At 36.4% G+C, this 24,132-nt stretch overlaps 1 protein-coding gene across 2 annotated transcripts in view; it reads left to right on the forward strand.

Moving 5' to 3' along the window:
* Positions 1-24,132, forward strand: part of PLA2R1 (phospholipase A2 receptor 1) — a 117,817-nt gene that overhangs the window by 73,611 nt on the left and 20,074 nt on the right. For both annotated transcript variants that reach the window (XM_077760968.1, XM_077760969.1), the window contains exons 12-20: positions 2,273-2,475; positions 4,190-4,335; positions 7,830-7,914; positions 10,326-10,458; positions 11,043-11,078; positions 11,570-11,727; positions 16,964-17,028; positions 17,295-17,398; positions 19,419-19,558. In XM_077760968.1, the coding sequence (XP_077617094.1) occupies positions 2,273-2,475; positions 4,190-4,335; positions 7,830-7,914; positions 10,326-10,458; positions 11,043-11,078; positions 11,570-11,727; positions 16,964-17,028; positions 17,295-17,398; positions 19,419-19,558 (1,070 nt within the window). The remainder of the gene's footprint in view (positions 1-2,272; positions 2,476-4,189; positions 4,336-7,829; positions 7,915-10,325; positions 10,459-11,042; positions 11,079-11,569; positions 11,728-16,963; positions 17,029-17,294; positions 17,399-19,418; positions 19,559-24,132) is intronic.

The following is a 24,132-nucleotide window of genomic DNA, read 5'->3' on the forward strand; positions in this document are numbered from 1 at the left end:
ATAGTTTATTTTCAAGTTGGTTTCCATATAACACCCTGTGCTCATCCTAACAAGTGCCCTCCTCCATGCCCATCACCCCCTTCCCCACCTCCATCAGTCCTCAGTTTGTTCTCAGCATTCAAGAGTCTCTCATGGTTTGCCTTCTTCCCTCTCCCCCACTATCTTTCCCCTTCTTCTCCCCCATGGTCTTCTGTTAAGTTCTTCCTAATCCTCCTATATGTGCAAACATATGGTATGTGTCCTTCTCTGCCTGACTTATTTCACTCAGCATAAAACTCTCAGGTTCCATCTATGTTGCTACAAACGGCCAGGTTTCATTCTTTCTCATTGCCATGTAGTATTCCATTGTATAGATAAACCACATCTTCTTGATCCATTCGTCCATTGATGGACACTTAGGCTCTTTCCATGTTTTGGCTATTGTTGAGAGTGCTGCTATGAACATTGGGGTATAGCCCACTTATTCTTTCTCCTATTCCACAAACTCTTCTGTTACTTTAGGAGAGGCTCTTTGTATGTCTTCCTCTGTCTTCTTTCTTCTCCCTTCCCCTCTTCTTCAACTCTCTCTTTAGTCTTTCTGTGAGCATAAAATAACCACCCATGGCTGACAAAGACAAATCCAGTTACCATGTATCTAAAAAAAAAAAAAAAAAAAAAAAAAAACCTGAAGCTGTTCTTTGTGAAGGAAATTAAGCAAGACAAATGTATAGTACCGAGTGACTACATTTTTAAAAGTGCCTTTAGGTCCAGAGTCATCAGAGTCTTCAGATGCTCCATCTATAATTGGTTGCTTTTTTTTTTTTTTACAAGCACCCCTTGAAAACTCTTTTTCTCCTTTTCAGTCTTCAAATCTCAGCTAAAATGTCAGTTCCTGCAAATCCTTTACTGATATCCTGAGGCATACTCTATCACCCCTTATGAAAACTTCCACAGAAATCTGAACTCTCCTTTACTATAGTACTTCACACATTATGTTCAATGCAATTAATGTATCTATGCCTCACAGTAAAATAAGGAGCTGGGTTTTGTTTGTTTTATTTTGTTTTGTCCTCCTTTCTCTAGCAGCTAATATGCAGACTAGCCTGGTATGTAGATATAGATGCACAATTTTGTTGTGGTTGAATTTTATTTAGATGAATGAATGATCACTTTGGCTTCAAGAAAAAAGGTTCCTTTTTACTCAATTATTATTCTATTTTTCAAATGGGATTGTTTTCTACTATTCACTGAAATTTGAGGTGTATATTTTTTTAGCTATCCTATGAGCTGTATAGATTCGAAGACAAACTTGAGCACCTTAACTCAACATAGAGATCGTTTGTATGGAAAAATATGGTTCGTTTTCCAAAATGTTCAAACATACACAAAAGAATAGAGCTTCATCCAGAACTAGATGGTCTTTCCCTTTTCCTTAATGTCTCCCTTTATTCCTACCCCTAGAATTTTACCCCACACAGAATTTATATCATTTTCTTCACTCTCCCATGGTTTACAGTTTGGTTTTCTGTGGTGTACCTTGCAGTCTGCCTTGAATCCATCATTTATGTATTTTCCCGGTCAAATCTATTTCTCAGAGGATAAGAACTATGCATTTTTCATTGTTAATTTTTTCACAAAGGGGTTTCAAAGCACATTGTGCAGAGTAAGTGCTCAGTAAATGGTGGGCTAAATTTTTCTCCATTCAGTTAAACAAGCACAATAATTGAAAGTAGAGGAAAGTTGGCATTTGATTGAAATGGGATATGTCTGAATATGGGGAATATTTCAGTCCATGGTTAAACAGTGCCTAGTTTTCTATCATTTACCATCTGAGCTCAAAATGTCCAAATTTCATTCTTCACAGAGTCTCTTCCCTCACTTTTTCATCTTCTATTCTTTTCTCCAAAGATGAAGAGAAGATAGTCCTGTTAATAAAGCATTCTTCCTCATCTTTATTGTTCTTCTGTGGGCTCTTCATTATGAGATGTCAGTTAGGCAACCCTCTAAAGACCAGTCTTCCAAGAACAAAATGTTCTAGTCATTCTAGTATCTTAAAAGTGTTGTTTTTAGGGTGCCTGGGTGGCTCCGTTTGTTAAGTGCCCAACTCTTGATTTTGGCTCAGGTCATGATCTCACAGTTGACGAGATTAAGCCCCACATTGAGCTCTCTCTGCACTGACAGTGTGGAACCTGCTTGGGATTTCTCCCTTTACCCCTCCCCGATTCACATTCATGCCCCCCCATCTCTCAAAATAAAGAAATAAACATTTTTAAGTGTTGTTTTCTGCTTTTAGGCTACAGTGGTGGCTGTGTTGTCATGCGAGGAAGGAGTCCACCTGGTCGCTGGGAAGTGAAGGACTGTAGACAATTTAAAGCGATGTCCCTGTGTAAGCAACAAGTGGGAAATCAGGAGAAAACAGAGCAGGAAGAGATATGGCCCTTTCACCACTGCTACTTGGACTGGGAATCAGAGCCTGGCTTGGCGAGCTGCTTCAAGGTGATGCCAAGGGTACCTAGACATTCTCAATGGAACAAACATTATTTCAGTTTTGTCCATGTATCTCAAATTCCCTTATTCCAGAACAGTGTCTGACACAGAGCAGGTACTTAATATTTGTTGACCATTTCTATCTTTTAAGTTATATTCCAAAATAATTTTAAGTTGAAAGACTGCCATATCACTGGTGATACTGAAGGCCTCTTCATACTGATTGTTATCCAGGCCCCAGTCAATGTTGTTCTTGTTGCATTGTACTGCTCACTGGGTATTGAAATGATACAAATCCATATCATTTGTAAGAAAATGAATAAAATCTTTATTATGGAATAATACCATTTTGCTGCTAAGAATAGCTTTTGCAGCTTGCCAGACACCTGAGGATCAAAAAAATTAATACATGCATTTGATGTGTGTGTGTGTTTGTGTTCGTGTGTGTGTGTGAAAAAAGTGTGAAGAAATGTCTTTTTGCAAATCATCTTTAGATCCTAGATACAAATCACTACCTACAATCCTTTAATCATGAAACATCTCTGAATGCACTCAATTGAATATACATGTGCACAATCCCACATTGAATTCATTGGCTAACAGTGACCTCACAAAGCAATGTTAAACCTTACAAATGAGTAAACTGAGGCAGCAAGATGAAGTGATTTGACCAAGATCACAATTATTTATTGACAGAGTTGGAATAAATTCCTGGTCTTGTGAATCCCAGTCCAGTGCTTTTTCTACTTTATATTACCCTGATGTGTCAACAAATGTAAGGTGTGTTTGATGGGCATGGTGGTAAGATTGATGAATTTTAAGTGCTTCAAGAAAAGGTTTCCAGAGGAGCTGAGTTTTGACATATAATTTAAAAGATGGAAAAGCTGTGCTGTGGCCCAGAGGACTGGGGAAGCTATTCATTCTGGTCTCAGCAAATCAGAGCCTGGTGAAGCCTGGCCTCAGGGTGCCTGCCTGGCATCAGAAATTCGGGTGCAGTGTCAGACAATTAAAAACGAGGAGGGCACAGAGGCCCAGGATCTGGAGTTCTGTGTTTTTGGACCCTCACCCTTGATCTTACATAAAGTCAGCACCAGACTCTCCATTTGACTGACCTCTTCCTGCTACTGCGAGGACAGCTGAGATACAGCAGAGAATTTAGGTACAGCTAAGCCCTAAAGATCTTAGTAATATACCTGCCCTAGGTCCCAGGTCTCATTTCTCATTTCTTGCCATGGGTCAGCCAGATTCATGATCATCCACCAATTCTAATTTGTCAGAAGGCAATCTGGTGGGATGGAAATTCAATGACTCCTGCAGCAAGGAATGCTGGACCTAACCCTAGTTCTGCCTATTCGTAGCTGTGTGACTAGAAATTTGTAATCTCTCTTAGCCTGACTCTCATCATCTCTTGACAAACATTTATTAAGGGACAAGTATATGCCAGCTATACGAAATTTAGAAGAAAAAAAAAAGAGTCCTCAAGGAGTTCATTTATAAAACTGAGCTGATTCTGCCGTCCTCATGAATTTGTTGTGAGACTAAAATGAGATAATAGTTTTACGATGAGTAGACACATTCAAGTTCAATAAATGTTATTTTCCCTACTGGGTCAAGTTTTTAATAGAGATTAATGACAATTATATTACTGTTATTTTCTTGTCAAGAATTAAACAGCCTCACCTTATCCATGGTAGTGTCAACTTTTCCTTGCCTCTTACTACAGGTATTTCATAGTGAAAAAGTCCTGATGAAAAGAACATGGAGAGAAGCAGAAGCATTTTGTGAAGAATTTGGAGCTCATCTTGCAAGCTTTGCCCATATTGAGGAAGAGAATTTTGTGAATAAGCTTTTACATTCAAAATTCAATAGGTAAATACTTGTTCATTTTGAAAAATGCAGTAAAATATTCTGTCTCCCAGTTATGAGTTCCCAGGGATGAGTATCCCAAATATTTGCTAAAAATCTCAAGTATTTGTTTTAAGCCTAAAAGCAACTAGCCACTAGTTGTGAAAGAAACATACATATATACAGTTTTATATTTATATCGCACCAATTGTCATTATATAAAACACAGAACAAAATGATGATTGTTTTGATATTTGAAATCTTTTCTGTGTACCTCAAATCAGAATTTTAGAACTTTTCTGCCAAACTCAGTAATTATCTAGGTCTGTAATTTTCAAAGTGTTGCCTGGGGATCCCAAGAGTCCTGGAACCCAGGACTAGGAGGGGAACAAGTGGACAAAAGTCTTGCTTCCGTGCTCCCTGACCCACCAGAGAAATTCCCACCAACTCTGCTTGTATATAATAGGAGTCCATGTAAGATTTTGTTTGGGAAAAAAAAAGAAAGCCCCATTGATTGATTCCCAGTTTTACATTTGAGGAACCAGGCATTCACTTGCCGGTATCCACCTAGCAAGTTTACACAATCTTGAACTGCATGGATTTAGAAAATCAATTTAGCTTAAACTTGAAGAAGCATAAAAGGCTTGTGCTATCTTCTACCCAATACAAAAAATCCTTCGCTATATTCCTGTGGTCATCTTCTGTCTGCACAATTCCTTTCAGAGTGCTTCTTATTTGGGAGAAAGCCCATTCCGTTACTGGAGGCTGATTTCAAAGATCAACTCCCTAGTAAGCCAGAGCAATAGAGATCAAGTCTACTCTATTTTTGATTATTTGAGGACAGCCCTTATGTTCTCTTTCAGTGAGTCTTCTCACCCTTTGGCCTCTTTCTCTAAAATGTTTCTGTTAATTGGCATACATGTTTGGAAAATCTTCTATGTGGGGTACTTTTATATGCATAGCTGGCTGGAGCATGCAATGGACATGACAGATAAAATATTGCCCCTGAGAATGTTGTGGTCTAAGGCGGCATGGCTCCATGGCTCCATACACTCATTTTTTAAAACTTTTTAATGTCTGTTTATTTTTGAGAGAGAGAGGCAGAGAGAGGGAGACACAGAATCCTAAACAGGGTCCAGGCGCTGAGCTGTCAGCACATGAGCCTGACACTGGGCTCGAACTCACAAACTGTGAGATCATGACCTGAGCTGAAGTCGGACGGCTAACCAACTGAGTCACACAGGCACCCCTCCATACATTTATTTAATAAAAGCAAATGTAACACCAAATACAATGCTCCAAGCTCTGGAAATCTGGAGTCTCAATGAAACACTTGGTTGAATCACAGAGAAAAGTCCAGAACTATTTTTTGAGGAAAATCTTGGTCTTCCCATAAGGTTCCTCTGGAGTATTCCATAAAAAGATTAATATGCAATATCTATCAAATTATTCATCTCCACCATCTACAGTAATGACCTAAATGGTAGGAGTCTTTGACAACATTTCCCAATGTGAGTCTCATAGAGCACTGTTAGGGGAAAAGAGTAAAATACCTTTGCAAAATAAGGCACAAACTTGGAAATTCACCATATGCATTAGCATTGTAAAGACTTCTAGAAGGAAGCACTTTCTTTGACCACAAACCTCTTTTTTTTTTTTTTTAGAACACTTATCAATATCCCAGAGAACTGCTAGTGTCTGCAGGAAATGCTGACTTAAAAATCATGTTTCCCAAATTTGGCTGATTATCACACTCACTGGGGACACCTTTTAACATAGAGACCTCTGGACTCTCACCAGAGCTGCTAAGTCAGATGTCTTCTCTGGGCTGAAGAAAACTTCAAGAAGCTTCCTGATTAATTGGATTGTTAGTCTGGTGTGAGGCCACAGATCCAAGATATATGGAATAATCTCCATCCTTCTAAGTTGCAGCTTTGCTTCATGACTTTAACCCCTTGCAAAACATCCTTTCATATTTGAGTACAGTGAGGTTTGCTATATGAACAAACATGTGCAAACCGTTTCCAGTTTCTCAAATTTGCTATGAGATCAAATATCATTGTCATTTCTATTTGTATAAGTTCTCACACTTAAAATTTCTTTAATCTTAAGCATCTAACAAATTATTAATCTTTAGCACTTAATCATAAAAGCTATATAATATTACCTTGTGCCCAGACTGCCAGGGAGTTCAACAAAATCTCATGTTTGCTTAGAGCAAATAAACCAATTCTCTTAGTTAGCATATATTCTCCTCCTTATGGCACTACTTTTCTATTTCTATTTTATTATTTATTATATTATTAACAACCATACAGTTTTAGGAAATGGATGAAGAGAAGATTAATGCCAGTTCATCACCTGGGAGCAAGGACATATCAGGAAAAATGTTGAACTCTGAATTCTGTGAGTAAAGGAATAAATAATTTTCAAGGCAGAGAGTAATATGAATTCCCAACCTAGGCCATTGGTGTTAAGGTACCTGGCTTAACCTTAAGGCAGCCTCCTCCCCCTCCATGACCTTGTAAATTGTAAATTGTAAATTGTATTCACAGCAGTGGCTAGCTAGGCTCCTATGATCTCTCGGATTTCTAAGTCACATTTTACTTTCACTTGTATTGTTCAGGCACAATACCTCTCATATTTGAGAGGGGGATGTTTCAGAATAGGCTTGCTTCTCTGCACTAACAAAAATAAAGCATCTGTCATGATTTCTGAATCTTTTAAATCTTTAGTTCTCCAAATTATTCTCAGAAAATGGTCTTAGTGAGATGGGTCATTGTACAATTAGACTGTACTGGTTGATTTATTGAGTACTCTGTGGTTTGATGTATTTGTCCTCCACCTAATAAGAAGGAAGATGGTTCCCTGTGGGGTTTCTCACCAAGTCTAACCCTGTGGTGACTGCTGAAGTTAATCTACTGTGCCTCAGACTGATTTGCTATGAAATTATTTATGTTGGGATCCGAAAAAACAAAAAACAAAATCTGCTGTGTACCTTCTGTCAAGGGGGTGTTGGTAATTAACCTTCAGAGAATACATGAACATTTGACCAAAAAAAAAAAAAAAAAAAAAAAGCAACAAATCAAAGCACAGTAAAGTAGTAAATACATAGTGAGGTAGTAAAAAGTCCACTAGGGAGATGTTCCAAATTTTCTTACCAACTTGCTTGCATGTGTTCTTATCCTGATTGAAAGGTGTTGCCATTCCCAATGAACATGAGAAAGCAACTTTCTCAATATGGGTTGACTTGTCCCCCAACCAGTCACCATATATTGCACATCACCAGTGAGCACACCATATAAGCCAAGAGAAACAGGAAGCCAGACTAATCTTCTTTACATTGATTTCATAGCTTAGGTTTTGCATAAAGGAAATTTTTGTTTGACTTGATCCATCCTGCCAGTAGTATCAGCTGTTTCCTGCACACATAAATACTTTAAAATATTTCTTGAACCTTTTACATAATGTTGTGAATTCAATAGGAAGAGCCAAGTTTTTGCCTTTTCTCTTCACAGGACAGAAGAAAGGCAGTTCTGGATTGGATTTAATAAAAGAAACCCACTGAATGCTGGCTCTTGGGAGTGGTCTGATGGGACTCCTGTAAGTTTTTCCAAACTGAAGAAAAGGAAATGAATGCAAAGCAGGTGGCCCTGGAACACCTTGGTAAACCAGCCACAGAAACTGGAAATAATGACCGTATTTCCTGTGACTAAGACTCAGGCCAAAAAGTGCACCAGATCTTGGTTTCGTTACAGTTATTTCTGCAAAGTCCTGGGAAACCTTTACTAGTCATATAGATCTGAGGCCAACTGTAGGCTCTCATCCTGGAAAAGAATCAAAATCTCCAAAATGTCCCCCAGACTATCTCCCATGTGAAGTCTCGAGAAAGAAACAACTATTGTTTAAAATAATATTGGGCTTTCTTTACCCCCACTCTACCTCTGGCTTAGTACCTAATTATATGAAGTGGGACCCAAGTCCAGATCACAAGGAAAAACACCATTTCAGTTTATCTCTAAAAGGACAGAAATGCCACACTTAGAAATACCATCTCCTTTTCAACCAGAGCAAGTTATTCAGAAAGAAAAAATAACTTGCTTTTCATTCAGCCTCATACTTGTAAAAACCTCTGTGAAGGAAACTCCCTATTATTTTTTTTTTTTAGGTACAAAGAGAAATTCTCACATTTCCCTCAAGATGATAGGGAAAAATTGGAAGCAGTATCCTAGATTGAAATGAGATTCATCTGAAGCACATGAAAAAGTTATTCCATTTCACCTGTGAAATGGGGCGACTAGGAAGAGCTGACAGTGAGCACTTAATGCAGCTGCTATTTACTGAGCCTGAACTATGTTCCAAACACTGGATTAAACACGTTGCTGTATGATCTCATTTCCCCTTATGATGATTCAATGCAGTGGTTATTAGAATGCTTAGTTTGCCTAAAATAATGCTTCAGGGAGCCAGGATGTGTACACAGGTTGTCGGTCTCCAAAGCTATGATGTTATAATGTCTCCTAGTAGGCAAATTTATCAGCAGCAAAACTTTGACATAGTAAAGATCAATAGAGAAATAGGATCTCTAGCCTCACTTGAGAAAATTTGTGGCAAGGAAAGGATCTGTGGAAAACTATATGTGGGAAACAAAAATAATAAGGCCATGCTAGTTAAACATATATAAAATATATGTTTAACTGTATATATGTATATATGTATAACTGCTATATAACTAACAATATATAAATAACTACAATAAATAATTAATATATTAATTATATTAAATAATATATAAATTAACAAGTTTAAAATAAATTTATAATAAATATACTATATATGATATATAATAAATAATACATACAATATAAATTATGTATTATACATTATATAATAAATAATATATAATAAGTTATATAATATATAAATAAACATATTTCCACCTTATTACTGCTTCTGTGAAGGCTTTCTGGACCAGAGAGTGAAAAGAGATCTTAGTGATCACGCAACCCCACCCATCTATTTTCCTGTCAAAGAAACTGAGGCCCAGAGAGTGGAAGGAACTTAGTAGCATCCACCTGCTACATAAATGGGAGTCACCATATGGCACACTTGGGTGTTTAATGTCAATGTGGCACTTGAAAAATGAAATGTGCATGTAGAGGTTGAGAATGTTTCCTTTTGTTTTAGTAAAACAATCTTATTAGTAATACAGAGGAATAGACAATTTAGTGCAGAATAAATGAGATAAAGCATGAGGCCGTGCACTGAGGTCCTCACCACCACTCTCTACTGGACAAAACAAAATATTCAAATGCACACCATTGCCTGAATCTGAGATAATATATAAGTTAATGAGTTAGATGAGTTACTATATGATTGTGTACATGTTTGAAGAAGAGTGTACATGTTTCAAATATCCTCTTTTTTCCAGTGTTTTTTTTTTTTGCTCCAGTTTTACTTGTGATGCATCCATTCTTCTGTCAGGTAGCCATTCAATCACTGAGAAGAATAAATCTTTATTTCATATCACTGTTAAATGATCATTCATGGAAAGTGTTGGATCATTTCCCAATTAAAACTAGTGATAAGTTAAAATTTAGTGACCAAAGACTGAAAGCTTAGGGAACATGCACAAGAATCTATATCACAGATGGGACTCAAATCTGACAGATTAGACCCTTCCAGAAGTTTACCCAGGCTCCCAGGACGAGCCTATTCCAGCCAGTGAGACAACAGTGCAAACTCAGAAGGGAGTTTGCACCTGATTTGTTCTTTCTAGGGAAAGGAGCAGCATGCTTCTTTTCAGGAAAAAAGCATCTTTAAGGAAAAATGCTAGTTTGGTTAGCTTGTTCTTCACAAACATAGGACAACCTTTACATGCAATCTTACCCAAACATATCTTAACCTTCCTCCAGAAGTCTATTGTTATTTATTTACAGAGATGCCCCTTTTGATCTTTTGAAACTTTTTGTGGGGTATCATCATTAAGAAATAATGAACTTGATCTGCTGCAGGTTGTCTCTTCATTTTTAGACAATACTTATTTTGGAGAAGATGCAAGAAACTGTGCTGTTTATAAAGCAAATAAAATATTGTTGCCTTTGCACTGTGGTTCCAAACGTGAATGGATATGCAAAATTCCAAAAGGTAAAAATATGAATAAGAACCTTACTATGTATTTGCTTTCTAATAATGTATAGCACTTTTCCAAGTGAAGAGTTACAGAAATCTAAAATGTAAGCATCCTGGTCTACAGTACCAACAACCTTCATGAAGAACTCAATTGCACTATTTTAGCAAAGAATTCATCATAGGAGAATGAGAAAAGGTGACACAAGGCAGTATGCTAAGTTAATTAATAGGAAATGAAGATAACCAACTGTATTGTGGAATATGGTATTTTTCGAGCACTGTCTGGAAGAAATGTCACTGTGACATTATAACCAAACCAAATCACTTGTCAACTGAGTAAGTGAAAGCACCTGCCACAGTGTGTGCCACACAGTAGGCACTTGACAAGCACTCACATCTTTTCTTCTTTAATCAGAGGCCTCTCTTGAGCCTCCTTTTCAAGTATGAGAACTAATCATATTTCAAACAGCACAAAGTACCTGGTTTTTAAATGCTTTTAAAAAGCAAAGCACCAAATGTTGTGTTTAGAGCTGAAGTAGATCAGAGATGGCGCACTTGTGAAGAAAGGTCCCTCAAGGTGGCTTGTTTTCACTTTGCAGATGTGAGACCCAAGATTCCACCCTGGTACCAGCACGGTAAGACTATCCTGGCAGTTCTTGAATTTCTAATTACCTACTATCATGTACAATTACTGTATTATTACAGGTCTCCAATTGAGACTCTCTTTTCTTATTTCAATCCAGGACAATTTTTTTAAAATTAACTAATTAATAATCAAATTAATAAGTCATTAAATATGATTAAAGATTAATATTATAGCTTAACACTCTTCATGAGACGTGATTTTAAAATATGCATTTATCCCAGACCTTGGAATACAAATGTAGTTTTCTTATAAGAGATAAACCAAGAAAGATAAGCAAATAATATGCTTAGTTGTGTGTGTATAAATATACTTATTTATGTATATGCAAACACACACATTTTTTTTAATGCTAAGCAACTAAATTACAAATTTGGGATTGATCATAACATATCCTATTTAAGTCTGCATTGTATCAGTCAATAGTTTTTGCACATTTGCATTGGTTTTTGGGGTTTTTTTGGTCTTGTTGTTGTTTTTCAGATGCACCCTGGATCTTTTATCAGGATGCAGAGTATCTTTTTCATACCAGTGCTGCAGAATGGTCCTCCTTTGAGTTTGTCTGTGTCTGGCTACGTGGTGATCTTCTCACAATTCATTCTGCACATGAGCAAGAATTTATCCACAGCAAATTAAAAGCGGTATTTGAATACAATTAACCATGAGAGATTTAGAGCTTAGTTCCTTCTTCAGTCTTTGGGAAGATTTTTTTTTACTTCAGAAATTTATTTACATTTCATTAAAAGCCACAGGTTTTTGAGAATTGTTTTTCTTTTTCATATAAGGATTAAAATATTTTTAATGTTTTTTTTTTATTTTTTTATTTCTGAGAGAGAGAGAGACAGTGTGAGCAGGGGAGGGTCAGAGAGGGAGATACAGAATTTGAAACAGCCTCCAGGCTCTGAGCTAGCTGTCAGCACAAAGCCCAACGCAGGGCTTGAACCCACAAACCATGAGATCATGACCTGAGCTGAAGTCGGATGCTTAACCGACTGAACCACCCAGGTGTCACTTTCATATAGGGATTAAGAGAAAATAATGGAAACACAGATTTTCTATGTTGGTCATCATATCACTTTTCTTGATTCTTACTAGCAGCAGTATGAGGAAGCAGAGTTTTATTGTTTTAGTGAGAGTCATTCAATCATTCAGGACATATTCTGAGTCTACTCTTTGAGGGACTTGGGCTCTATCAGTGATTAAAATAGACCAAAATTCCTGCCTTTGTGGAACCTATAATCTAGTCTGGGAAGAAAGACCATAAACAATATAAGCACATAGCATTAGAAAAATAGTTTAGAAAAAGACAAATAAATAAATGCAATGGGGTGAAACAAAGCACAAATGAGGGACAAGGTATACCAAGGAGAGGAGTGGGAGAGCACGTGGCTGATTTAAAGTTCTGAATTTTACAAACAAGAGTGCAATACTTTTACGGCTCAAAAGACTCAATATTCAGAAAATGATAAGGAGTGGTCTTCCATTTCAACTTAAAGCAAAGACTTAGACAATCTTTGAGGAGCTAGGCTAATTGGAAAGGTATGTGAAACGTGTTAAATAATGAAACAGACTGCCAGGAAGACTATATTTTCCATGTATTTCTTCAACAAGCATTTATTGAACATTAGGTGTCAGACATCGTGATATTTGTCAAACACATAATGTCAAGAATGAGAAAATGAGATAGACTCCATTTTTTAAAAACTGGAAGTAATAGTAAATGAAAAGGGAGCAATGTGTACAAATTACCAAGGGGACACTAAGGGGAGAAACCTCACTCCCTGTTTTCCCTAGGAAATCTTTGAAAGTAAGGAAAAGACTTTTTTCTTTTCCATAATTTAACATTATTTGAAGATCACCAGGAATCCTTTCTTGAGCTATCATCTTTTCATATGTTTGTAAGTTGATTGTTAAAATGAAGCTCTATATTTAAAGCATCTTTGGCTTGTAAGAGAAATGTTTTCCCTTACAGTTCATGGAGCTTTTCCATTTCTATAATCTTGTTTGATGACAGGAGCCTGTGAGGTGCAGGTAGGTCAAGACCACTACCTATTTGTGATGGAAAAAGCTGAGAAACAGGGGTGTTAGATGACAACCCCACAGTCCCACAGAAACTCAGTGACAGACCAACCGTTAGAACAAGATGTGCCCCACTATCAGTTTGTGCACTACTTTACCACTTTTCCTCTCCTACAAATGCAACACGCAAGCCAAAACCATAATGTTAAATATTAACATGATGTCAGCAAATACGTTTGTTTCTTTAACAAGACAGCAGATTCCTGGTGGCAATAAGAAGACATCAGGTCAATGTCTGAAAACCAGTCCATCCATTGACATGGCCAAGTGCATGTCTCTAATGGAACAGATATTTGGCCAAAACTTACTGTAATAGTGTCAGGCACTGTGCTAAGTATTAATGTTTAATGGCATCTAATCTTTCCTAGGACTATCTATGGGAAGTCTATTACTAGTATATTTTACAGATGAGAAAGCTAAAACTCCAAAGAGGTGAAGCAATTTGGTTACTTACACAGCAGCTAAGTGGTGGAATTCGGAAGTGAACCCAGGCCATCTGACTTACGGGGTCATTTAAAAACCCTCTGCTTGCAGCATAGGAGCAATATAAGGGCACAATGTCTTCATTACATCAAAATGCTAGTTTTAAAATTCCTCTCCAAGGGAGGGAGGCAAACCATAAGAGACTCTTAAATACTGAGAACAAACCGAAGGTTGATGGGGGGTGGAGGAGAGGGGAAAATGGGTGATAGGCATGGAGGAGGGCACTTGTTGGGATCAGCACTGGGTGTTATATGGAAACCAACTTGACAATAAACTATAAAAAAAAAAAAAAAAAAGAATCCCTCTCCAAAAGATGGTGCCAGCTCTGTCTCAGACATGACCAATGAAAGGCTTCTTTGATCCTTCCAATGAGCTTAGCTCTCCTAGGAACATCTGCAGGTCTTCTATCTTCACCTTTCCCTTCATTCAACCTCCCAATTATTAGTGGTTGGGAAGCCAGTGGGGATGGCAGAGTTAATACCTCCCCTAGAAGGGAATAGTAAAACCTATGGGTTTAGGTGTTTGACAAGTCATATCTGGTGCCATGATACTAGCTGAGGACTAAATCTAGTTGTGATCTCAAACCACACAAACCTTGTGGTATTCCATATGGCAAAACTGTTACCCAGCCTGTGACCATGTTGATACAAAATGCGCTATGAGTATGATGGGTGAGCGGCTGACTAATCTAACACCACAAAAGAAAATTACTGGATGGTATAAAATGTAGCAGATTGAAAAGGGGGCAAAAGAGGTAAGGGGAAAGGGTATCAATTTAGAAAGAAGAAAGCTATAGGTTTTCAAAACAGTTCTTATTATTGCATAATCTGTGGCTGTGTTAGGCACTTTTTGGTGGTGGTGACAATAGTGGTATTTATGGTGACCATCTACAGATCACGAGTGAGAAATTCCATATCTACAAATGTCCTACTAGAAGGAGTCAGTTCAGAAGCTATTTTATTCCAGGATGAAGAACTAAACATGTAGAGAGGTCATACCTCTCACTTTTGTGGCATACTCATCCTATTAGTGCAGGAAGAATTATAAGACTAATTAAATATTTTTAATATTCCGTATGTGTTATATAGTTTCCCTAAAAGAGTAGTAACTTAGAAATGTGAAAAACAAAATTACAGTTAGCTGAAAAGTAAAACAACTAACTATTGAAAAAGAAAGCTGGATACAGTTTTTAAAATCTGAAGAATTTTTTTAAAAGTGTTTCTATCTTGGAAAAGTGATGGGTCAGTATTTTCTCTTTGAATAACAGAATACCATAGGCATAATGAGTGAATTTTTGAGTACTTCTTTTTCAAGCCATCTTGTTTGTTAGATTAATGCCAAAAAAGTAGAAAGCCATAAGCACTTTGGGAGTTGTTTAACACGAACTACTAGCCAACTAGTCCACTCAGCTAACATTTTTATGCTATGTTGTGGAATATTTGCATTTCAAAATTGAAATTTACTCTTATTTTTATAATTTCATGTCTAAATACTTCTAATAAAAATATATCAAGTCTAGTAGTCATCCTCCAATATATGATGTTTCAAACCCTTAAAATAACTTGGTTTTGATATCTTTGATGGAACCATTTGAAGGGATGACAGGTTATTCTTCCTTATGTTTCTTTGTAGATTAATTACTTTGTAGATTATATTAGCTGGTGCTGTATTTTTTTTATAAGTATTCTTCCTATATGATGCTGTCTATAATGGCTGTCACAAAACATAGTTGATGTTATGAAATCTGTGGTCGTATCACATTTCTTTATAGGAAGGAATATTAATAAGTCTTCTACTGTTGTGATTTTATACCTCAGCTAAAATTCAAAACATCTATTTTTCACCATGGATTTTTTTCCCCTCTAGCTTCTCACTTGTCCTTCTAGCTTGCAGTTCTATGCCATATCCCAACAGGTTGTGGTGTGCCATATAGAGGATTACCATGCTATAATTGAGGTGGTAATAAATATGTCACTTAAGATGCAGTAGTTGTAATTTCTCTTTAGAGGTCCTTAATTGGGGCAGTGAACAGTCAGCCCGTGATTTCCACTATTGTTGCACATGAGGCTTCTTTAGATTGAATGAAATTGCTGTGGTTCTCCCACTGAGTTCACAGCCAGTCTCAGTGGACCCATTCCAAAGCTTGACAATAGGAATCTAAATTCAGCATGTAAGAACACGTCCGTGAAACAACACCTCAGGGATCCCAAATTATAGTTGCTCCATCTTGCATTATTCTCAAATTGCTGATATAGCAGACAGCCACAGTGCTCAAGGAGTAAAAATACCTGTTTATAAATTAGAATGTTAGAGAGTTATTAGGTTCTATTGTATGATGACCTGAAATTCATGTGGAAAAAATATATATCTTAAAGTGCATTCTCCAATTTTTACAGAAGAAATGAAGTGCAAATTTAAATATGCAATGCCCTCAAATTAATACATTTTTAGCTTAAAGGTTAAGTTACATTTCACACACATACACACACTTACACTCATACACAGCATACACACACAATAAAGTATATTGATTTAGAGGTCTTAGAGAAATCCTTACTGCTTCTTCCTCTTTTGTGGTTAAAGAGGGTATTTCAATTTCTTGGGTCATCAGTCTAGTATTACATTTGCTGTAATGTCTCTGCATGTCCATCACACATGTGTGAACATGGGATTTCATTTTATAGTTTATTGTACTGAGATCTGTGTGATAAATAATCATACCAAATTAGTAAAATATAGAAATAATTTTCTGGTTGTGAAACACTGGAAGTTCTGTAGTATTCCTTCATCCTATATGTGTCTATTTAAACAGGGAGTGTGCTATAACTCAGTTTAAAAACTTAACAATCAGACTAATGCCAAAAATTCAAAATCTTTTTTTTACTATTGATGTCTTTGTGCCTTGAATTGTTTCCGAACAGTGTGACACATGCAGTAAACTTCTGTAAACCTCTGAGATGATAAAACACTAAATTTTTATTTAAAAAAAGGAATCCTATTTTACCTTACAATATTACTTTCTAAAGCTCTATTATGAGAGTTAGAAAATGTACTTTTAAATACATAAGGAAAGTTGTAAGAAAGATTTTCAATATTTGATTCCAATTTCCCTTCATAAAGAGGAGAGAATATTTTAAGATAATGAAGTTTCAGGGTCTCTCAAGATGCTAGGCCTTAGTGTACTCTTCTTTAGATAATTGGGTAAAATACTAAAGAATAGAAAGCTATTAACGGCAACACCATTAATCTTAATAGCGAAAAAGGAAAACAAGTAGAATATATGCTGACATTTTCTTTTTTTTTTTTTTTTAATAGCTTTCAAAGTATGGTGTAAATTGGTGGATTGGACTTCGAGAAGAAAGAGCCAATGATGAATTTCAGTATGGACCTAGATCAATCTGCATTTTGTTTGACAAGTTTTATTTGCAGAATGATTGAACCAGATCTTAATGATCAATTTGTTGAATAGCCTTCAAACATTATCTTTAACTCATAAATTTTCATTTCTCTAACCAACGACATGAGTATTTTTTTAATTTATTAAAATATTATGCCTTTAATCCATACCCCCAGAACTTCAAGAATGGTATTGGAGACTGGACATACAGAAAAAGAGAAGACACTAAATTTTTCCATTTTTCTACAGCTGGAGAGATGGAGCACCAGTAATATACCAGAACTGGGACAAAGGAAGAGAAGGATCTATGAATAATCAGAGCCAGAGATGTGGCTTCATTTCATCCATAACAGGTTATTTTATTCATCCATTTTGGGGTTTATAATACAAAATGATAGTTTTCAGGAGGCTTGAAGTCTCCTTTTCATTGCATTAGTTCCATGAAAAGGTCTTGTTAGCCAGCTTGCTTTTTAGTTGAATGTTTTTAGTTTCATCAGTCTTAAGGTTTAAGGATGGTCATCCCTACAGTTAATTCCATGTGTTCACATTCTTGGAAAATGAATTACAACCAGATAAGTCATTCCTCATGAAGCAAAATGGCACCAGAAATAGGCCCATTGAAACAGGTCAAAAATATACTTGACAAATACTATTCTCTATACAATTTCAATATGGGCTTATTTTAAAATCTCTTCTTAATTTTCAGTTTATATTTGACCAGAACTTTAATCTCTGTGAAATTTACTTCTCTTTCCCATTTAAGAAAGATTTTCTGTGAATTCAGTATTTTTTTAATGCCTAGCATTAACTGTTTCTTACCATGGAATACCAACTGTCTCCAAGTTGGATTTAGAAATACACGTACGTTTAACATGGGTGTTTTCTTTTTTAATTTATCAGTGAAATGTTATTTGGGTTCATTGTCACTCATATCCACCCCACTCTTTCTATCCTATAAAAGGTAATTATGGGGGCACCTAAGTGGCTCAGTCAGTTAAGCATCAGACTTCAGCTCAGGTCATGATCTCCCAGTTTGTCGGTTTGAGCCCCGCATTGGGTTCTGTGCTGACGGCTCAGAGCCTGGAGCCTGCTTCAGATTCTGTGTCTCCCTCTCTCTCTGCCCCTCCGTTGCTCATGCTCTGTCTCTCTGTGTCTCAAAAATAAACATTAAAAAAATAAGAATAAAAGGTAATTATGTTCCTGACTCGTAACAGATTCATAATGAACCTGTGCCCCAAGTTGAGAGAGGGATAAGCATGGAAAGCAATCCTTGGTGGAAGGGTATCTGCAGAGAAAGGAAAGGAAAAACCACGTTGTTAATCAGCTCTCTTTTGCCAGCAGGTGTCACAACAGCCTACAGAAAGGCTGTTTGTGATTCTGGAAGACTAGCAGCTACTCTACATTGAAAATAGCATGTCGGGGGCGCCTGGGTGGCTTAGTCGGTTAAGCGTCCGACTTTCGCTTGGGTCATGATCTCGCGGTTCGTGGGTTCGGGCCCCGCGTCGGGCTCTGTGCTGACTGCCAGCTCAGAGCCTGGAGCCTGTTTCAGTCTGTGACTCCCTCTCTCTCTGACCCTCCCCTGCTCATGCTGTCTCTCTCTCTCCTAGAAATAAAAAAAAAAAAAAAAGAAAATAGCATGTCAGCCCCTCCTTCAACATGCCTTTTTTGGGGGTGTTCGGGGGAGGTTCATATCCTTCACACTAGACAACTGAAACCTGCCTTTACAATATAAATGTATCCCTGCCCTATTCTGGGATTTATAACTTGAATGCTAATGAAATGCATCCTATACCTTTACCTGGAAAATATAGCTCTTCTAAATTAAAATACATTTTACAGGAGGCTAAGGACTTTGGGATATATCTTCCTGAGGGCATGTCTATGTGTGCCTGTTTTGTTTAAGGGTCCGTATTGAAAAGTGCTTCTTTCTTAGAAGTTAGAGTTAATTTTTCTACATTATGTATTTTCTAAAGAATTTTAAGTTAGAAATGATCATCCATTTAGAATCTTTTTTCTCTTTATATTGAAGTTGAATATTTGAAAACAAAAATATTACTTTATACTCTTTTGTTAACCAAGTCAAATATTCTCAGAACTTTAATCAGTTCTATGATTTCAATTATAATATTTCAATTTGTTGGGGTATTTTTTCTTTTTTATGGCACTTGCAAAATTCCTACATTCTTGAATTAGAATTATTCAGTTTGCCCAGTCTGCTCTTGTCATGAGAGAACTCTATCATCAGTTTAGTCCAATTTCTAGATTTAAAAAGTTATGATAAACCATTAGCAGTCATAAAAATGTGATACACAGAGAATGCTTACAAAGAGTCACCATTGTTTCAGGTCATTTCTAACACATTTACTCCTCCAGGACTCTGGGCTAGTGAAGAGTGTTCAGTTTCTATGCCTAGCATCTGTAAGCGAAAGAAGGCCTGGGTCATAGAGCAAAAGAGAAAGACCCCAAAACAACATGGAACATGTCCCAAAGGATGGCTATATATTAACTATAAGGTAAACTCATTTTCAAAAAGTTGCCTTTGCCTCTCTTTCGTAAATGTTTATTTTAGAATGTAATAAAAAAAGTAGGTATGGCTTTGAAAAACCAGGAGTTGTCCATTGGAACCGAACTTTTTTGTCACAACTTTCAAGATATGACGTTTTCAATGTAGGGGCAAACCTCTTGAAATAAAGAAAGAGCCTTGACACCACCCTTCATTTGTATACTGGGTTTTTGCTCACAGTCCTTCATTGTGGTGTATAACTGTTTCATCAGGTAAAATGCCTGTGAGTATGTGTAACTAGGCCCTGCCACGAAATGAGCTGTCAATGCCAGAGGACACAGACTCCATCTTCTCCTTCTTTTGTGTCCTCCCTGCCTGAAGCTGCCACAGAGACCTCCTTGTGAAGTGACCCACTAATAATGTCATCTTGAGCCTCATAAAGCTGGTACTTCCCTGCAGAATTGAAGTTTTTTTTAAAAAAATTGCCAGTGGAGATATTGTAAACCAGATTTATTATTTCTGATAATGCCTCCAATTAAGGCCAAGAGTTTCTCTATACTCTATTATGTTTTATAATAAAATAACTTTATAGGCCTTAGGTGTGGAGGTAATTAAAATGCATCCCAAATTATAAATGTTTAATTCTTTGATAATGGAAAAACCCACACTGTATCATAATTTCATATGTTAATATGAAATTGCTCTTGGTTAACAGCCAGTTTTCAGTCCGTATATTCAGTTATATTGCAGAGTCTTCTCTTCTTTTTGATCTTCCATTCACGGTTAATTTGTGATATGGGACCATTTGGATTTCACATGTATTTTGTTAAGCACTTACTACATATTTGGCACTGATTTTTTTATTGTGGTAAAATTCACATAATATAGAATTTACCATCTTAACCATTTTTAAGTATTTAGTGAGGTAGTGTTAAGTATAACTCACATTATTGTGCAATGAATCTACAGATCTTTTTCATCTTGTAAAACTGAACCCCTAAGTCCAATAAACAACCCCTCGTTTCCCCTCCCAGAGCCCCTGGAAACCACCATTCTACTTTCTGTTTCTATTAATTTGACTACTTGAGATAGTGAGGATAAGTGGAATCATACATTATTTGGCCTTTTGTGAGTGGGCTATTTCACTAAGCACAATGGCCTCCAAGTTCACCCATGTTAGAGCATGTGTCAAAACTTCCTTCCTTTCTGAGACAGTAATATTCCATTATAAGTGTATACCACATTTTGTTTTTCCACTTGCCCACTGATAGGCATTTAGGTCTCTTCACCTTATGGCTTAGAGTTTTTGCTGGCTGATTTAATAGATATATTTCTTATTTTATTCAATTCTTTAAACACACAGAATTATTATCCCATCTTATACACAAGAAGACCAAGACTGGTAACATTGTGTGTTTTTTCTGAAAGTTCATAGCAAATAAGTGTCAGGTGGAGAATCAACCAGGGTTTTCTGACCTTGAGTCTGGTAGTCTTGTCTGTTTCCTATAGTTGACACTTCCTAGAAGAATTCTTAAATTACTAGACCAGTTTAGCCCCATTATATAGTCAATCTGGTGGCACTATGAGATTCTTCTAAAATACAATGGTTTTCTAAAACTTTATATAGTATTGAGGTACATTTTTAATAGTTAATACTTTCTGCCTGATTCCTAATTTCCCAAACTATAAAATCTACCAGTTATAAGTTATTTATACATTTCAGTATAAGAAACAGCAAGTATTCAATAAAACACTGAATATAACTAAGTTTTTAATTAAAACCTTTGACAATTAGTTCTTTTTAAATCTATTCTACTGTGATAAAATATATTTAAAATAAAATGTGCCATTTTCACCATTTTAAGTGTCTAATTCAGTGGCATTAATTACATTCACAATGTTATTCAACCATCCCCTTTATTACTAAGATTCATCATCATCCCAAACAGAAACTCTAACTCTTAAGCAATAACTCTCAATCCCCCATTCCACCAGCCATGATTAAGTTCTAATCTATTTCCTATCCCTATGAATTTGCCTGTCTAGATGTTTCATGTAAGTGAATTCATACAGTATTTGTCCTTTTGTTTCTGGCTTATTTCTCTTTGAATAATGTTTTCACAGTTTATCCATGTTATAATGTGTCTCAGAACTTCATCCCCCTTTATGACTAAATAGTATTCCACACCACATTTTGTTTTTCCATTCATCTGAATGGATATGGGTTGTTTCCATGTTTTGGTTATTGTTGATAAACCTTCAATGAACATTGGCATACAGGTATCTGCTGGAGTCCCTATTTTCACTTCTATTGGGTATACACTTAGGAATGGAATTGCTACATCGTGTACTAATTCTGTGTTTAAATTTTTGAGGAACCAGTAAACTCTTTATCACATATATGGCTGAACCATTTTATAAGCCTGCTAGCAACATGTGCTAGGAGTTTCTCCACATCCTTAACAACACGTGTTATTATCTATCTTTTTAATTACTGCCATCTTAGTGCATGTCTAGTGTTATCTCACTGTGGTTTGATTTACATTTGCCTAATGGGTAAGGATGTTGAGTATCTTTTCATGTGCTTATTGACCATAGGTATATCACCTTTGGAAACAATGTCCATTCAAGTCCTTTGTCTGTTTTTGTTTGGGTTATCTTTTGATTGTTGAGTTGTAGGAGTTCTTTACATTTCTAAATATTAAACCCCTATTAGATACATGTTTTACAAGTATTTTCTCCCATTCTGCAGGTTGCCTTTTCTAATGTCCTTTGATGTACAAAGGTTTTAATTTTAATTAAGACCAATTTATCTAAAATCTCTTTTGTTACTCATGTTTTCAGTGTCATATCTAAGATAGGTTGCAAACCCAAGGTCATTAAAATTTACCTCTTATGTTTCTTCCTAGAAATTTATGGTTTTAGCTTTTATGTTAAGGTTTTTGTCCATTTTTAGTTAATTTTTCTACCTTGCAACCATTAAGACAGGTGCATCCTGGAGTGCTCTGTATGGGACAGCCACAAAGGAATGCCTATCTTGTCTCAAAATCACATTTTCGATGCAGACAGTGAGCAACCCCAAAGCATTAGTAACTACTAATTGTAGTACTAACTACTATTGTAGTTACTAATCATAACTTCTCCCATGTACATAAGAGGATATGTTAAAGAAATTACAGCAAATCAAATCCTTGGCATTAGAGAAATGATTCTTAGAAACTCTCAATGCTTGTTTCTGGTTCAGCCCTTGGCTATTATCCTCCCCCCAAACTTCTTTATCTGCACAGCTTAACTCTAGTCGATGATTTCTCCTGTGTAAACATATTGAGTATATATATACAGAGGCATGGTAGAAGTGACGATAGAAGAGACCCAGGGCAACAGAGCAAGTGAATACTTCCTTTGAAAAGAATAGAAGGGGTGTGAGTAAAGCACAAAAACATACATGAGAGGAGAAAGGCTTTCTGAAGCAGGATTGGAGCAGGATTAAAACATCCCTGGGTAGCTCAAAGTTAAAAAAAAAAAAATCTTTATTGATAACTAACAGCTAAATTAGTGGTTTACAGCCCTGATCAAATATTTAGAATCACCATGTGAGCTTTTTAAAAATGTCAAGGTGCAGGTGACATCCTAAAGATTCTGATTTAATTGATCTGCATTGGATCTAAACATCAGTGTTGTTTAAAATCTCCATCGGTTATTCTAATGTACAGCCAATATTTGCCCAGCAATACAACATCCACATGACTTAGTCTTGAGTCATTCAGAGGAATTGACTAATAAAGATACTGTCACAGCAGGCTTCTTGAGAAAGATGATCTTTTACAGAGAAAATTATAGGGTACTCAAGTGTCTCCACCCACCAGGCCTTCCTTTGCATAGTAATGGCTAAAATCACTGGAGTCTCACTCCTTTGCCTTGACTCTATTTTTTAATTTTATTTATCTGAGATTGCCTCGTCTGTCATCTACACCTTGGAATAAGTGGGCTTATAAGATTATTAGAAAAGCTGGTAAAAGAAGGATTGATAATGGTGAGGAGGAGAGCCTTGTGGGGATGGCTTCCCTGATTAACAAAGTTACAGAAGGAAAACTGGGAGATAGCAATGACATTACTCACCTCACAGTTCTGAAGGAGCATCAATATGTTATGTTTCATTGAATTTTGCTTCTTGTTTGTCAGTTTTCTATGGCTAGTTTTTATTGGTTATTTCTAAGAAAAAAATCTAGCTGGTTGACTAATTATCCACCTAAAAGAGGCTTGTTCATTTGTTTTACTTTTATTTGCATTTATTTTATGCAGAATTTACTCCCAGGCCATAAGTTTTTGTTTCCTCAGTTTCTTCTGGGATATCTTTTTCTTTTTCTTTTGTGCAACCTCCTCTTCTTCTTCAGAAACAATTTGCTCTTTTTCAATAAGGATCATCTCAATGTGCAGGGAGAGTTTATGTATGGGTTAATCCATGAGCCCTGTAAGTTCTTTCTGCTTTTTTTTTTTTTTTAATTTTTTAATGCTTATTTATTTTTGAGACAGACAGAGACAGAGCGCAAGCAGGGTTGGGGCAGAGAGAGAGGGAGACACAGA

Source organism: Crocuta crocuta, unplaced genomic scaffold (assembly GCF_008692635.1).
Source record: "Crocuta crocuta isolate KB4526 unplaced genomic scaffold, BGI_CrCroc_1.0 scaffold153, whole genome shotgun sequence".
NCBI lineage: Eukaryota > Metazoa > Chordata > Mammalia > Carnivora > Hyaenidae > Crocuta > Crocuta crocuta.